This window comes from Theropithecus gelada, chromosome 6 (assembly GCF_003255815.1).
Source record: "Theropithecus gelada isolate Dixy chromosome 6, Tgel_1.0, whole genome shotgun sequence".
Taxonomy (NCBI): domain Eukaryota; kingdom Metazoa; phylum Chordata; class Mammalia; order Primates; family Cercopithecidae; genus Theropithecus; species Theropithecus gelada.
Window position 1 is genome coordinate 123348843 of NC_037673.1, and position 18186 is coordinate 123367028.

At 44.7% G+C, this 18186-nt stretch overlaps 1 protein-coding gene across 2 annotated transcripts in view; it reads right to left on the reverse strand.

Moving 5' to 3' along the window:
• Positions 1 to 3327: 3327 nt before the first annotated feature.
• Positions 3328 to 18186, reverse strand: part of MARCH3 (membrane associated ring-CH-type finger 3) — a 149660-nt gene continuing 134801 nt past the window's right edge. The window contains exons 4-5 of one of the 2 annotated variants that reach the window (XM_025389007.1): positions 13521 to 13730; positions 3328 to 6412 (exon numbers count right to left, since the gene is read on the reverse strand). In XM_025389007.1, the coding sequence (XP_025244792.1) occupies positions 6254 to 6412; positions 13521 to 13730 (369 nt within the window). In that variant the 3' untranslated portion in view covers positions 3328 to 6253. The remainder of the gene's footprint in view (positions 6413 to 13520; positions 13731 to 18186) is intronic. The other variant, XM_025389008.1, reaches the window with a different exon arrangement.

The window sequence follows — 18186 nt, forward strand, 5'->3', positions numbered from 1 at the left end:
ATCAACCCGTGGAATAATGAGACAATAAAGTGGTTGTTTTGGACCACTAAGTTCTGTTACGTGGCACTAGATAAGGTTATGAGGATTAAATAAGATAATTTTATTTTTTTCTCTTTTGACACAGGGTCTCGCTCTGTCGACCAGGCAGGAAGTTCAGTGGCGCGATCTCGGCTCATGCAGCCTCGACCTCCGGGGCTGAAGTGATCCTCCCACCTCAGCCTCTTGAGTAGCTGGGACCATAGGCGCGCACAGACACACCTGGCTAATATTTGTATTTTGTGGAGAGCAGGGGTCTCATCATGTTGCCCAGGGTGGCCTTGAACTCTTGGGGTCAAGCCATCTGCCTACCTCAGGCTTCCAAAGTGCTGGGACTACAGGCGTGAGCCACAGCGCCTGGCCAGAAGGTATTTTTAAAGTGTTGGATAGGGCTGGGCTCGTTGGCTTGCGCCTGTAATCCCAGCACTTTGGGAGGCCAAGGCGGGCGGTTCACGAGGTCAGGAGTTCGAGACCAGCCTGATCAACATGGCGAAACCCCGCCTCTACTTAAAAAAAAAATACAAAAATTAGCCAGGTACGATGGTCGCGCGCCTGTAATCCCAGCTACTCAGGAGGCTAAGGAAGGAGCCTTGGGCCCCCACAGCTGTTTCAAGGGGCCCTAGAAACAGATGCCACAGACTGAACCCCAAAGGTGGAGATTGTAGTGAGCCAAGATCCCCCCACTGCACTCCAGCCTGGACCACAGAGCAAGATTGGGTCTTAAAAAAAAAAAAAAAAAAAAAAAATCAAAGTGCTGCTTAGTAGTGCATGGCTCATGGGAAGGGCCTGGCACTATATACGTATTTGTGGAATAAAAAACAAGGACGTAATGGTCACAGAAATAGTGTCATGACCAAGAATGTAAGATTAACTTAATTCTTTGCACATGATGTTCACAGATAAGCTAAAACCTCTGATAAAGACTCATATATTCATTTCCTTGATGGGAAAACTATGGCCCTGACTGATAGATGAAAAGTGTATTCCAAAAAAGAGAGTGTCTCATAACGAAGCAGGGCTCCCTGAGCCAACTCTCCTTCTGTTGTCTTTGTGCAGAGAATTCAGAGCCTCAAGAAAGCACTGGATGTATGAGCTCAGTGACTCACGAATGTCTCATTTCTGGGAACACAGACAACTGATGGGCTATATTCGTTTTCCTCTGTAGCACTAGACCCAGAACTAGTACATTTTTATCTGTAATGAATTCTCAATTAACCCTAGGTCTGGGTATCAGGAAATACAAGGAAAACAAAAATCTACCCATAATTCAAAGATCTCAATCAAGTCAGTAATTTCAACCTCCAGAAAGTTATCTTAATAGTTCTTTTTATTCCCAAGCACAGTGCACAATAAGTATCGGTTGATTATTTTACATTAATCCCACTTCCTTTTGAATAAGAGTTAAAACAATTTGTTTATGGTCTTTCAAATTGATTATTGAAATTGTTCTTTGAAATCCTGGCTGGGGCAAAATAACCTAGACGGTAGCAATAGTGAGTGGAAGGATAGAAAGGGAATGGCACCACTGTTCATTTGTGAAGGGGGAGCTAAGCCTTGTGAATCTTACAAGGACTATATGAGGTAGATACTATCCCCATTTTACAGAAGCAAAAACTGAGGCTTAGATAGATGGGGTCACTTGTACACAATCTGCAGCTGGGACACTGTGGAGCCAGGATTCAAACTCATGTAGTCTTGGCTGTGCATGGTGACTCATGCCTGTAATCTCAGCACTTTGGGAAGCTGAGGCAGATGGATTGCTTGAGGTCAGGAGTTTGAGACCAGCCTGGCCAACATGGTGATACCCTGTCTCTAGTAAAAATACAAAAATTAGCCAGGCATGTTGATGGGCACTTGTAATCCCAGCTACTTGGGAGGTGGAGGTGGGAGAATCTCTTGAACCCGGGAGGCGGAGGTTGCAGTGAGCCGAGATTGCGCCCCTGCACTTCAGCCTGGGTGACAGAGTGAGACCCTGTCTCAAAAAGAAGCCACACAAAAAACCTTCATGTAGCCTTACTCCCTAACTGGTTCTCTTCTACTCTATCATGTTGGGAAGAGGAGCCAGGATCACCCCAGAATGACTGAAATAGCAAGAGGAAGGCAAAATGTCCTAAAGCCAATTCCTAGACACTGAGACTTTTGTGAAACCATTAAAAAAAAAAAAGAGTGTATCATCTGAAGGCACCAATAAAAAAAGAAAAATCCCAGCACTTTGGGAGGCCGAGGCGGGAGGATCATGAGGTCAGGAGTCCGAGATCAGCCTGACCAACATGGTGAAACCCTGTCTCTACTAAAAAATACAAAAATTAGCTGGGCGTGGTGGCACACACCTGTAATCCCAGCTACTTGGGAGGCTGGGGCAGGAGAATCGCTTGAACCCAGGACCCGGAGGTTGCAGTGAGCCGAGATATCGTGCCATTGCACTCCAGCCTGGGCGACAGAGCGAGGCTTTGTCTCAAAAACAAACAAACAAAAAAAGAAAATAACAAAATCGGTGGGTCGTAGCCCATGTATTTCTGCAGAACTGACATTTCGAAAGAGTTAGCAGTTGTCCAGATATCACAAGCCATAGGACCAACTTATGACTCCGACCTCAGCAGCACCAGACTTCATGTGGTCTGTCTGCAGAAAGCAGGTCCTCATATGCTTGGCTGGGAAGAATGATGTCAAGCCAAGTCCATCATGGTCCCTAACTTCTTGTCCTAAAATAAGCCTGAACCTTGTCCCCATGCCTGGCTCAACTCCCATTCTACTTCAGGCATCAGAATCACAACTCTACATTTCTCATCTAGCACTAGGGACTACAAGTTGTGTGGCAGACCTTCAGGCAGCTTCTAGGAACACTCTGGATTGAAGTGGAAAGGAAGCATTTCCTGATTTCATTTCCTAGCTGTCTTTCCTTCTCAGGTTCTTTGGGCCATGGGGCATTTCCTAGTGTGGGCAGCTGCATAAACTGTGTGGAGTGTCAGGCAAGGCTGAGGGGATTCAAATATGGGAGAAAGATGCACGGTGCAGGCGCAGACCCAGAGCCCACCCAGGGTCAGTGTCCCGAGGGGAACGATAAGGACCTAGGAGGAAGTGGAACCAGAAGCTGGCTGCTTCCCCAAGTGTGGGGTCATTTGGGCTGCGATTTCAATTCCGTTTTCTCCTTTGGCTCCTCCATGCCCCAGATGAATTATTTTCACTGAAAATGAAATGCCTATGGCTACAGCCCCACTGAAAGTGTCAATCCATGGCAGGGCCCAGGCACTTGGGGCAGGGGAGACTAGGACAATGAAAGACAAATCAAAGTAACTTCCAAATCATGCCATTTATTTTTCCTTAATGGATTTTACAGCTCATCTGAGTCTCTGCTCTGTTCTCTGAGGAGCTGTAGAATTTGTGTCGATGCCCTGTGTCCTCCGTCCTTCCCCAAATGAGCACACATGCAGGGCAGGCAAGAGCATGCTGGATTTGTCTTAGTTGTTAATTCACCTTCTGGCTTCACTGTGACACACATTTATCTCTACATGATATTCTCAAGAAAAATGATTAGGACAGAATCACAGCAAGGAGTATGGAAGAGAGGGAGTTTTTAAAAAAGTCCGTGGAAGAGAAGCAATGAACCACCAGGGTCCTTTAGGTAAAGGACCCCCCACTCCTCATCTCTTCCTCTTCATTCTTGATCTTTCAAAAAGAAGTACAGGAAGAGGTCTAGGCTAGCAAGGGTGCTGGTAAGCTGCACCGTGCCTCTGTACCCATGAACAAAAGGCACCCCTTCCTGTAGGAGGTGTAGCCCTTTCCATGGGGCATGGCTTGGAGGGGATGAAATATCCTCCAAGAGTTCAGAATCCCCTATGGGCCCTGATGCTGATGGAGATCAGAGCCTCTTGCAAGGAGGTCCCAAGCTGGTGACCTGGGAAGGGAGGCACTGATGCTCTGCCTGGCTGCCAGGGGTGTCCTGCCACCATCCCACATGCAATCTACTCCTTGCATCTTGGACTCTGCTTTACTTCATAGGGCAGGGATGCAAACACGAAGGAAAGAGGTGTGGCACAGGCACAGTATTAATGTGCAAACCCTTCCTAACGCAGGATCCCCATTGACTGCCTGGGACCTGGCTGCCTTTGATGGTGTCATGTCTCATCTCATGAACCAAGATGGCAGGAATTCTCTGCAACCAACCTTGACAGGAAATCATCCTGGAAATCTGCTGCTTCCTTAATTCATGGAAGCAGCAGGGAGGAGAAGGGAGATGGTCCTCTCATGAATGTTGTGCCATTCAGTTGAGAGGCGTCACGGTTCGTTCACCTGACAGTTCAGGGACTAAGGCTGGGTGGACGTCATTTATCAAGTATATTACAGGGCTGCAATTCACCAGCTACCAAGCTGGACTCTTTGCTCTGGAAATTTAATGTGTGGCAGCTGTGTGCAGCCGGTGGTGTCCAGCATTTTAAAAAGGTCAATTAAGAAACTGTTGGTGGTGGTGCAGCTAATGACAGCCCAGAGGGGTGAGCAGGGCGGAGTAAACAGAAGGGCTGAGACGTATATTACTGGAATTGAAGTGTCCAAGTGAAGCGTGGTGGGGAGGAAATCTATTGTCACAAGCCATAAAGCACATCTGAGTTTTGCAGCGGAGAGCAGTACAGCTGTTTCCCTCCCCAGGCAGCGCTGGGGGCAGCCAGTGAATGGAGGGCTCCCCGACAAAGGGGACACCTGCATCAGCTCCATCAATTTGCAGACAAAAATCGCTACCCTCCTCGCTGCCTGCTCCTTTGCACTTCTCGTTTTCCCACGTGGGGAGCACAAGGCAGATGCTGGAGTGATACTCAGAATGTGGGTCATGTTCTAGAATTCCATATTTTAAGCATTCCCGAAGCAGGGCTCCGCCCCTCCTCGCTGCGTGTGGGCGGGCGGACAGCCGGGAGCCTGAGAGTCAACCCGGGCCAGCGCTCTCCTCAGAAGACATCCGCTCCTGCCTCGGCGCGCGCACAATGCAGGCTGCGGATCAGACCCTTTACCCCTGCGACGGATAAAAGAGGGACGCGAAACCCTTAGAAAAAGTCTATTTCGGACTGTGACAGAATTGGCTCATGGTTGGGGGAAGGCACTGTGTGGGGCTCTTTTTAAAGAATCAGACAAAGGGGTCTTAGAATAAGTGCAGGGCTGCTAGGACAGGCTTTTTTTTTTTTTTTTTTTTTTTTTTGCCACATCTACCTGTCAAGCTAGAAATTCAATAGAGCAATGGGAATGCTAATTGATATGCAAAACAGGTCTAGGGTTCCTAGAAATGTCTAATGATCCTCCAATTCATTATGAATGCAGAATTAAGACATGCACTAAATGAGATGGGAGTGAGAACACCAACCTTTTTGCTTTTCCTTTTAAAACCTGCTTTGAGAAACTTCACAGGTTTTACGATTTAAAAAAGAGTATTGCAATCAGTGGGTTTTGTCTTTCACACACTGGATTATTTATTATTAGAAAATAGCTTCTATCAGCTGTGAGTACCAAACAAGTTGAAAGGAGTGAGCGTCTCACCATATTTTTTTCTCCTTAATGATATTTAAATAAACAGCTCACTATGTGGAGCGTTGCCATGCCCTTTTTCCCTTTAAAAACTGAATAATTAAATGAAGTTTAGTAGAAAACATTCTTCAAATATGACTTGTTCTGCATCTGTTATGCTGTCTCCTTGGGTAACGGACGGAAAAAGATGACAAAGACCACTCAGGCTACCAAAGTACTCCAAAGAATCCATAAGAGAAACTGAGAAACAAATAAACTAACTCAAATAAGACCCAACCAAACCAAGAAACCAGTTTTTATGTTGGCTTTTTGATTTTGATTATCATCTAAGTTTAATATATATATATATATATATATATATATGTATGTTTGAAATAGTAATAAAAAAGGAAGAATTGAATTGCATCCGTAGCAGGACAACCTTCCTCATACGTTAAAGAGGTGTTCAGAAAATTCCATACAGTATCTGCTAAATAAACATGTTTGGCAGCTTAGCAAATATCATATGATTGCAGCATCCATGATTTGAAGTAAAACAGCATTTGCTTTCTTCTGGCGGAGGTCGTTGCTCGGGGTAATGTGCTAACACGCTCTGGATGTTCTTAGACCCACAGGCTTAAGGAAGGGCTTGGGGGTGGCTCAGTGCATGACCCCAGGGCAGACACTTCCAAACCCCAAACAATGAATCAACCAACCAACCACACAAACGTCAAACAACTGTCTCCTTCGAGTTCCTCTTGATGGAATGGAGGCCCAGCAAGGACTGCTGGTTAGAAGGTACATTGACAGACTTTGGAATGAGGAGAATCACCCTCTGATTGGTCCGACGCCACTCATTGTACAATCGACAGTGGTACCTAAATGACACCTGGGGGTGGGAGAGGAAAAGGAAGAGAAAAGAATTCAGGTGAGCAGAAGTGGATAATCAATACAAGAAACAAATACGTCATTTGAAAGAGCTTCAAAGAGCTGGCAGCACTAAAGCAGGGCAAGAACCCTGGGCAAAATGGCTCTGGCATGCAGTGAGTGTTGAGAGATTGGGCAGCAGCCAAAGAGCACCCTATGTGTGGACACATGGGCAGGGCTTGCATGGTGGCTTCCTTTGTTCCTCCTCATACTGGGTAAATTCAGGATATAAATGGGAAAATGAGGTTCTTTCTGAGTTTGGATTTATTTTTGGACTAGTGGTGGATACAATGCCAGCCCTTGCCCAGCTGTGTGACCTCGGCAATGCGCCTATCAGGTGCCTAGGTTCTTCTCCATTAAATGAGTGGGATGCTAGGGCTTCACGTACCTTCCTGCAAGTTAGACTCTGCATAACTCAAAGGATCCCATTCATACTATGATACGAAGGACACCCTTTGTACTGTCCTGTGGACAACCTGCACAACAGCTTGATGGCCCCAATGGGTGATTCCTGATTGCATCCAGCTCTAGCATTCTACAGCTTCCAGTAAGGAAATTGCAGCATGGGCACTAACTCCCCTAATAAATCTTCTTGAGGGGGTGAGGCATGACTCCCTTGGGTGCCCACTGTGCCTCAAGCTTACCCACATGGCACTGAGTGTCCTGAACAGCACTGTGCATGTTTTTCTCTCCCCCTGCACTAGAAGCATCTTGAGAGCAGGGGTTGTGTTATGTTCATCTTTGCATGCCCAGCACCTGTTACAGCGCCTGGCACTTAGGAAGTTGCTCAAAAGAGTTTGCTGAGTAAATGAATGAGTGAATAAGCATCCTATATTTTCTGATTGCAACACTGCTTCAAACTTAAGCCTCTCCTTTTTTCTTTTTCTTAGATGGAGTCTTGCTCTGTCACCCAGGCTCGAGTGCGGTGACATGATCTCAGCTCACTGCGACCTCCGCCTCACAGGTTCAAGTGATTCTTGTGCCTCAGCCTCCTGAGAAGCTGAGATTACAGGCATGCGCCACCATGCCTGGCAAATTTTTGTATTTTTAGTGGAGACGGGGTTTCATCATGTTGGTCAGGCTGGTCTCCAACTCCTGACCTCAGGTGATCCACCCACCTCGGCCTCCCAAAGTGCTGGGATTACAGGTGTGAACCACCGTGCCCGGCCGAGGTGCTCGCTTTTTATGTACATACATTGGAATGAGATGCTTAACCCTGTAGTCTGTTTTGGAGAAGGCCGGCATAAAACATTGATGGACTGTCCAAGAAATTCAGAGTCTGATGTGTAGGTAAGTGCTGGAAAGGAAGGAGCCCATGAGCTTGGAGTGACAAATCAGGTCTGGGCTGTTTAATTATCTGGGAGTGGATGGGTTGTGTTGATCCCACTAAAGGTCTGTGGTGGTCAGAAAATAGGCTGGCCTGATGACTTGGGCTCGAGTTTCTGGAAGTAGATGAAAGTGCAGGCCCTTGATCAGAATGGGCTTTTTAGTCTTCACGGCAGGGTCGTGAAATTCAAGGCCACTTATTCAAATTTCTGAGGCTAGAAAGCAGATGTCATGGGCTGAGTGCCAGAGAGAGTTGAGTATGAAAATATACGCTTTTAAACTCACACAGATGTGCTTTTCTTCAAAAGTCCCTAAACATGCCAAAGTGGATCATTTTGGGTTTTTTTTCAAGCTTGATTCTCTTGTATCTATTCTGTCCTGCTGCTGCTTGGTGTCACTCACGAATGTAGGAGAGGCAGGCTGGGAAGCCAGCTGTTCAGGGCCAACGTCAGGAAAGAGGTGGAATGCAGACAAGTATTATACTAATAAGGAACTCTGGCAATATAAGAAGTCTGGAATCTGTGAACATTACAGGAAAGCTGGATTTCAAATAAAGAGTCCCTTTTCCATGATGCTGAGAGCTGCGCACACTGGCATTAGTAATTGGAGAAGTAGCTATGAGTGCAGGCCGCAGGCTCCAGAGCCAGGCACATGGGCCTGGAATCTGCATCCTCTACTTAGTGGTTGCATGACTTGGGGAAGTTATTTGCTGTCAACAAGCTTCAGTTTCCTTGTTTGTAAGATGTGAATAATGATACTTGATGTAATGCATATAAAACACCTAGCACAGGGCACAGAGCATACATTTTAGTGTTCTTGGGCTGTTATTTTGTGTATCTTAAATATAAGAAAGAATTTTGTGACACCCTTTAGATACAGGGTAACAGAAAAAAAAAAAAAAAAAAAAAAAAAGAAGAAGAAGAAAAAGAGAGACAGAGAGGGATTGGGCTATTTTCTTTAAGGCTCTGCTCTCAGCGTGGTCCTGGACCAGCAGCAGGCTGCATCACCTGGGAGCTTGTTAGAATATCAGAATTTCAGGCCCCACCCAGACCTAAGGAATTAGAGAGTGCATTTTAACAAGATCCCCAGGTGATCCGCATGTGCATTCAAGCCTGAGACGCACTGCTTCAAGGAACACGGGGAGTCAACGACTTAGCAGGTCTCCTGGTTCTTTGGCCAGGAAATTTAAAAATTCAGCCCACTTGTGTAGACAAACAGATGAGATCTTATTATACATTAATCTATTTTAATTGTGGTTAATCACCACAGTCTGCAGGCAAATTCAATCAATAAAAAGCCAGCATCATAAGAAGACGCTTCTTTGTCAGGGAAAATAAAGGCAGTTGAGCACAACGCCAAGGAGACCACAGGTTTGCGTTGCCCTGGGTTAATGCTACTTCTCTAGATGCTCCAAGACACTGCATCCCTGCAATGCAATATAATTGGAAAGAAAGGAGGTCTAGTTTAGAAGAAGAATAAGGCAGTGAGGAAAAAGAAAACATAAAATAAAAAGATGCTAAAACAATGTCGTCAGGAATTTCACTTAGATATTTCTTAAAGTTTTGAGTTTAGGAGAGAGGAGGAAGAGAGTATAGAGCCACTATTCTAAAAATACTACTCCTTATGGGATGGGCTTCCTGAAGTTTCTTAGTTTATTCATCTAACTAACCTCCTATCATGGGCAAGTCTGCTGTACAAAGAGCTGTGGTCACATGAATATTATGAGAGGGTTAGAAAATGTTAGCATCTACTCTTCCCAAAAGGGAGGTGACTGTGGCTGGGGCAAAGGTGTGCTATAAAGTCACAGCAGGTGGCCGGGCGCATGGCTCACGCCTGTAATTCCAGCATTTTGGGAGGCCGAGGCGCACGGATCAACTGAGGTCAGGAGTTCAAGACCAGCCTGACCAACATGGAGAAACCCTGTCTCTACTAAAAATACAAAATTAGCTGGGTGTGGTGGTCTATGCCTGTAATCCCAGCTACTTGGGAAGCTGTGGCAGGATAATCGCTGGAACTCGGGAGGTGGAGGTTGCGGTGAGCCGAGATCACACCGCTGCGCTGCAGCCTGGGCAACAAGAGCAAAACTCCCTCTCAAAAAAAAAAAAAAAAAAAAAGCCACAGAAGGCTTTGGGATATCTGATTACATATTTTGATTTTGCCCTTTCTCTCTGGAAGTGATGGTGTGACTTAGGGATATAGGGATATCAATGGGACGAGGCCTTGGCAAACGGCCTCCGCAGCAATGTGCCCAGCTCACCTATGTATCTCTCACTGCACTGAGTGAGAGAGATAGATATCTCTCCTATACTGGGGAAAGGAGTATAGGAGTGAATTGGTCATGGGGAAATACCGCTGAATACCCTCAGGCTGCTCATAGGCCTTGTGGGGGATGTGTCTAAAGCAGCCCCACAGTGAGCCTTGTTGGGACAGCATTCCATTGGCGGTTCCCCTTTTATAAGAAGAATTTAACCAATCAAACCATGGGACCAGAAATCAGCCTTTGAGGAACCCGGTTGCTCATTCATTCCCTTCTGTGCTGGACACTGGTTGCACCAGTGATGTAGTGAGTGGAAAGACTTCCTGTACACGGTGCCTCAATTCTCCTCCAAACTCCAAACTGGGGCTAATACCAAGTCCATTACCGACAATTTCTTCATGTTTAATGTGGACTCAGTTCTCAGCCAGCTGTCTTTGTGTCTGTCCATGGGCTTCAAATCACTTGTGACATGGATAGTGATGTTTCTGGGACACCTCTACCTGAGCTCTTAGGGTGGAGCCGGCCAAGGCCCTGGCCTCCTGGGGCCCAGGTGTGCTCCTGGAACACAGCAGGTTCCAGAAGGTGGGACTCCCTGAGGGTGTGTCAGGGCTGGACCCGCATCGCCATGTGTGCCTGCGAGAAACTCCAAGGCACTCTGAGGCGCGCAGCATGAGCGCTTGTCCTTCTTCACAGTACCAGGGAGGCCCTTCCAGGAACGGCTCCTCTGAGGACCCAGGCTTGGACTGACACCGTGTTTGTTTATCTAAGACATTTTCACAGCATATTCTCCTTAAGCTTGACAGCTTGTTTACAATGGGTTTCTGCTGCAGGGCAGTTTCCAAGTGCTGTCAGCTTCTGAATTACGGCTCTTGCCAGGGCTGCTCAGTACAGCATTTATCTGGGATGGAGTTATTCTATGTTCAGTAACCTATTGCTGAGCTGACTCCACAGCACGTTTTTCACACCAGTCAAAGGGGAGAGATGCCTTCTTTCCCTGCCCTAACTTTGCATTCTATAAAGGCAGGGGGAGGGTGGAAGCTGGCAGAGCAGGGAAGCCGCAGGAAGGAGCCTGGGGCCAACACTCTGCTAGGTGCTTGCACGTATGTTCTCAGACGTTATCTCACTCTTTGCAATAACCCATTGACTCAGTGGTTATCAATTATTTCCTGTATTTTTTTTTTTTTTTTTGTATAAGAGGAAGGATGAACAGAGAGGTTAAGTATCCTATTTGAATTTACACTGTTATTAGGATGCTAAATCTTGGGTTTAAACACAGGGCCCTTGGATTCTAAATGCATGCCTAGCACCGCCCGTGAGAAATATTTCTGGAATGAAGTATGTTACCATTTTCCTGAAAGAGCCTAGTCTAGGTACCTTTTCCACCCAAACCTTTCTTTCACCTGGGATGGGAGATGAAACAAGGTCACATCCATTTTTTCTCAAGATAACCTTCTTTCTTTTCTTTCTTTCTTCCTTCCTTTCCAGCCACCTATCACCCTGTTTCTTTCTTGTTAGATAAGTGTATGCTTCACAAAGCAGGATTTCAGAAAGGCCTTACATTGGTTTTGAAAGCCCAGCATTTAAGTTCACTTCATCCATCCTTCATCATAGGCACTCTTCTAAAAAAAATTGTAGACTAGAAAACCTCTAAACATGGCAAGAACTTATATTATTCTCCAAAGTACTTTCCCATATACACGTTGACTTAAATCTCATAACACCAGGGGAATTTGGCAGGATGGGCATTACCAGTATTTCCACTTGACAGATGAGGACACTGAGCCTCACAGAGGTCAGATGACTTTCCCAGAGTGGTGCTGTGGACCAAGAGTTAGATGGTGCTGCTTAGACTCCTTCATTTCTTATTTCTAACCCTCCTCCCATCACAATGGAAGCTTCTGGAACAGCTTCATTGCCTGATTAAAAATGAACCAGGACGTACTTTGGAAGCATAGACTATTTTTTTTTTTTTTTTTTTGAGGTGAAGTCTCACTCTGTCGCCAAGGCTGGAGTACAGTGGCATGATCTCGGCTCACTGCAACCTCTGCCTTCTGGGTTCAAGCAATTCTCCTGCCTCGGCCTCCCAAATAGCTGATATTACAGACATGCACCACCACGCCCGGCTAATTTTTATATTTTTAGTAGAGACAGGGTTTCCCCATGTTGGCCAGGCTGGTCTCAAACTCCTGACCTCAAGTGATCCTCCCACCTCAGCCTCCCAAAATGCTGGGATTATAGGCATGAGCCACTGCGCCTGGCCGAAGTGTAGACTTCTAAAGGAGGCAATAATAGTTTTGCTTGGGGCTTCATTAGCCTGGGAACAGAATGTCTAAATCAACCATAAGACTCAGGTAAGTTCTTAGCATTAGAACACTCCCTCTTTACTGAAACTGAAATGTATCTCCTTACTGTTTGAACACTCTCACTGGAGGGGAGGCGCAGAGCTGGAAGAGCCATATGATGAAGAAGAGGGAAATGAATAGGGTCTTGGGAGTGGCAGCTGGAGGAACAGGGTCTGGGAGACAGAGAAAGGGAGGAAGTGTATGCTAGAAGCAGCTTCCACATGCTGACACTGTGCTATGGGATATGGGAATGGTACATTTTAGACAGGAAATACATATTGAATAACAATGGAACGTGCTCAGATTAGAAACGAGCAGGCACAGGAGAGTAATGCCAGGAAGCAGGGGGCCCAGCTTCTGAAAATATTCTAGGAGACAGTGATGTCCTTCCCTACAGCTCCCAGAGGAAAGCATAAAGAGAGAGATCAAATGTTGCATTTTGTGGGTGCTGTCAACTAGTACTCAAGCAATCAACCTATTGCATGAAGTTAAAAGTTAAAAGGATGTAAAAAGGGATATTTAAAAATTCTTCCTCATATACAGCGAGAACACTTATTGGGAAATGGCCTTTCTTTGGTGGCAGCTTCTCAGCTAGATAAATTAGTGCTTTTATGGGCAGCAGAGTCAATATCCCAACACACAGAATAATCATCAGGCAAAGTGCGCCTCCACGTCCAACAAAGACTTTAGGCTGTGTCAGGACGTAAGAAGAAAATAACCAGCAGGGAGGATTCATGGTCTGTGCAGGCAGTGACAGCAACAGCGGCCAAGTGCATCATTCATAATATACTACAATCCCAGCAAAAGTGAGAAATATAAACAAGAGAAAGAAAATGCCATGCCTCATAACAGATGGAGTCCTAGAGTACTAGAGGAGGGAAACGTCCAAGGTGTGTCTGTGTCTTTGACTGATGGACACCCAGAAGCTGAGCTTTTTCTTTATGTGATCTGCCTTAGCATCACAGACACACACACAAAGGCACACACACACATAGTCATAAACCAAATCTCACGCTCCCGCCAGCATCTGAAGGTCTGCTTTCTACCAGGCAGGTGAGTGTGTTACAGACAAGAAGAAAGGCCTGTGCCAGCGGTGAGGCTGCCAGCTCCAAATGGTCTGAACCCCAGCCACGGCCCATACTTACTAGTGTCCAAAAGAGGTAAATAGTGAAGAGTGCGACAGTGAGTGCAATCAGCCCGACGGCTTCTAGCCGACTACTAAAGTGCAGGTGGTCCACGGCGCCCCGCAGGCACAGCCAGCCCGAGATGGTGGCCAGGGGAGTTATAAACAAGAAGCACACCATGTCGCCAAACAGAGTCCGCTTCTCATGCTGGGGGCCAGGATTTCTCAGCCACTGTCAGGTAAAGAGAGACAGAGAAGAGCAAGGGAGAAGGTTAAATGCCAGTGTGGAGTGGAGAAATGCTGCTCTGAAGTTATCTTTGCCTTCAGAACCTTGGGAAAAGGCATTTCTGTCTTGTTATGAGATAACAAGGCAGCGTTCAGGGCTCATTCCTATGCCCCACCCCCTGAATAATAATGATATGATACAAATAACAATAATAATTTATAGTCTCCTTGCTGTAGATGACCTACTTTTTGTGAAAATAGTCGTTACTATTCTGAATCACAATGATCCCATGTGGAAGGAAGACAGAATGTTACTGTTGGAAGGTAACAGCTGAGGTAGGATAAGCTCAGTCATGTGTCCAAAGCCTTCCAGTATCTTGACCCTGGGAATGTGTGCAGGAAAGGGTTGGGTTGCTCAACCCCTGCACATTCCCAAGACAGGCCTATTTTTAGGACTGGCTCTTGACCAGCTCCTGAGAGATGAGCTTTGAGTCCTAGTAATATTTTGCCTCATAAGACTATTTTGCATGCCAGAGGCCTTGGGCCACAATACTAGTATGATCAGATACTTTATGTCAACAATGTGATTTATGGTGAACACCTCTTTTTGCCCTGGGAGGCTGGAGTTTGAGTAGCTGAGGTCAGTCATGCAGATATTGCATGTCTGTGTGACTGATCCCAGTCAAAATCCTGAATACTAAGGCTCAGGTGAGCTTCCCAGATTGGCAAATACTTTGCACATGTTGTCACAAATCATTGCTGGAAAAATTAAGCATATTTGTTTGACTCCACTAGGAAAGGACACCTGGAAGCCTGTGTCTTGTTTATCCTGGACTTCACCCCATGCACCTTCACCCTTTTCTGCTTTTAATCTGTATCCCTTTGCTGTAATAAACCATAACCATGAGTATAACAGTTTTTTTCTGAGTCCTGTGAGTCCTTTTAGTGAATAACTGAGCCTGAAGATGGTCTTGGGGAGAGCCAACATAGAATAAGACTCACCTGATGCCATGAACTCATTAATGCCCTCTCTTGGCTTTTGGATTCTGAACCTCCTCACTTAGGAACATCTCTGACATCTTGATTATGCTACCATCTTGACTGAACCAATCCCCAAAAGGATGGGGAAAACCTCATGCTTGTTGAAAGACTAAAGATAATTTCTATAGTTAGGAAAATAGGATGGCTGTCCTCCCATTTGGGTACCTGCTTAATGCCTGCTATAATGCTTTCCAAAATCCATTCGACAATATATTTAATTCAGTGCTTACATACTGGTGTCAATTCACATGGGTAATGAGGCCTAATAGCTTTTCTTCAGATTAGCATTGAAACACTCTACAGATAATTTGACATTCCCATCTCACTGTTCCATGTAGTAACGACAGAGTCCAAGTTGTCCAGAGAAGGAGTGGGGTCAAACACAGACGATGAGGAGAGACACTAGCATACTCTGTCTTCCATTTTGTCCCTACCAACAAACAGGGACCTAGCATTGACTGTCTGCTGATGTGTGCCCAGCAGTGCCACACAGCTGGCTTGCCAAACAGGAGCACTGGCCACCGAGGAGACAGCCCAAGCGGCCAGGGCAGCAAATCCTACAAAACCACCGGGAGGAAGGGAAGGGCCATGATGGGTGAGACAAGAGCGGCTGGGGCTGACAGGAGAGGGAGGGGAAGGCCATGCTCCAGGATGGAAGGACAAAACAGAAAAGCTGCACAGAGGGAAACAAGTTGAGGAAAGAGCAGTGTAAGACCTGGCAAAACCCCAGTGACTGAGTAAAAGAGGCAGGTGGTAAAAGGCACCAAAGAAAGTTTTCTGGGAGGTGCCCTTCCTCAAATGTTTGCATGAATCCCCAACATTCCACATTTCAGAGACAATCCACCTTAAACATGGGCTGAGATGGTGAATACAGTCAGTTTCACCTCAAAAGTGGACAGAAATAAATATTAAAACATAGATAATAGGGAGCTGACTTGTCTGTGAATTTAAATACTGCATTATAAATATTTAATGTAAATACCAAAATAAGTGCAAATGATATTATTAATCCTGCATGTGTTGTCATGCCACCTCAGACATCTCAGCAGCTTCAAAGAAGTTCAAAGAGCTCTTATTAATTAACATGTTCTTGCCTAAGTACTGGGAATATCACTATCAAGTGGAGAGTAGAAATAGGGCATTATTGTATCTTAATTTTACAGAGGCTCAGTAAAGTTAAATGTTGGTGCCAGGTGATTGAGAAGCTGAACTGAGAACAGGATCGAGATCTCTACTCTTATTTAGATGTTAGTGAATATTCAAAAATTAAAATTGCAAGACATTCAGACATCCAGATTCTTAAACAATGGTGACCAAATTATAGCAAACCAACCCAATTCTCCTCATGGTTTGGGTTTTCCCTGGAAGCAGATAGACATCTGGTGTACTCTTCTCTGTACCTCCATTTTGGAACAGTAGGCCCTGAATACCTATGCTACCTATGTACACAGAAACGCTGACCTCATTAGCTAACACTTCCCTTCCTTTCTTTGGCTTGGGAATTCTGGATGCATTTTATTAAAACTAATTCAGTACTTTACTTATTTATGTGGCCCTTGACATTACCCAATGAAATGACTTAGATATGGAAGGAGGGGAGGAGGTAATTATGAATCAATGTTTATCTCTGCCTGATGCAAAATAAATGTGCAAAGACAAACTAGAGATTATAATTGCTTGTTCCCAGTTTCCTGTTTTCTAATTGTTCTTTGATCTTCCGTATTTATGTGCCCATGATCACCCAATAAGATGAATTCTGCACCTTGTTAACTCTAGTTTTGGGGAGTTCAGCTTACTCTTTGTGTTGTTTGCTGCTGGTTGTATTTAGGTATGGAGTACTTTACATGGTACTATTATGTTAAATTATGTATCTTCTGCAGAGCTCCAAATGTTATCTATTATACAAAGGCAGGTTTGTGAGCAAGATCAGTAGCAATCATCCATCCTCACTGAGGAAAAGAGAAAACTACCCTTGGCTATGGTAAGAGCCACTAAGTATTCAGATATATCCATAAATCAACATAGAATATTAATATAAGCAAAGTTTATAACAGATAAAAATTTGATTACAGTTTATGTTTCTAGCAATATGGAATTGTCTAAATAAATTATGGAATTTACTTAACATAGAATACTATATATTAATAGCAATTTCAAATGCTAATGTACATTTTATATTTACTGGCATGACATATTGCTGAGCAGAAAAAAATTCTAGTGGACAGAATGTATAGTATGATCCTATATATGTAAGACATATTTACACAGAGACAGACATTTACATTTACACACACATAGTGTATTCACATAAAGAACAGGGGGACACCTAGCAAAATAATAGCTATTCTTGGTGGTGGCACTGTGAGTGGTTTAAAATTTTTTTTGTACATTATTTTCTTGTTTTTGTAAAATGAACATGGATTCCTTGTATAAATATATGTGTATATATTACTTGTGTACAAAACAGGGAGAGAGACAGACACACACAGAGTGAGAAAGAGGGACAGACAAGGCTGTCAGGGGAGGTAGATGTCTAGCTAGCGAACAGCAAACTAAAACAGCAAAACAGCTATTACTGAGAGAAGGTTGGGGCAGGCTCAGTGCTACAGCTTGGAGTTTATTATGCAATATCTCACTGAGTCCTCACAACAGTCCTATGTAGTAGGTGATAACAGTATCCCCAGTCCATAGATATAAACACCAGGGAGGAGAAAGTTTAATAACTCACCTAAGGAGAGATAGCAAGTGGGTATCAGAGGTGAGATTTAAAGACATGTGAGGAAGAACCTCACATGTCTCTTCCTTGTTTTCCTAGTAACATTTTCTTTTTGTACCAAATGGCATTTGTGTGTGTATGCTTGTGTGTGCAAGGTTTTTTAACTTTTCAGCTAGGTGGGACATATTTAAGTCCTGCTGTTTTATTGGGTACATCTGGTAACTGAATGTTTAGTTGGCTGGCCAGGATGTGATCATGGTACTTTTAGAAAATTTTCTTAGGCTCTTGTTCTGGTCTGTGTCAATTCTTTTGCCAAACCACGATGAGGTCTAATTTCCGGGTGTTTAATCTCAGCTACATTATCATGCATTGTGACCTAATTCATAATAGACAAGGGGTTGACCTCCTCGATTATTATTCTATTACATTTTTGGCTCTTATACCTTCTACCTTTCTTATCAGTTATGGGGTATATACATTGACTATTATACCTGTTCTGTAGTAGTATCCTCGTCTCCTGAGCATTAATAAAGAACAGGAAGAGGCAGAAGGCAGGCTTGTTCGTGTGTCTGTCTTCCTATTCAAATTTACCTTTATATCACTGGTGTCTAGCACAGGGCCTGCCTCATAGCAGGCACCTCATGCTAAATGAATGAGAAGAGCTTATGTCTCTTCAGCCCCTACTATATGCCAAGCACTATCTTAT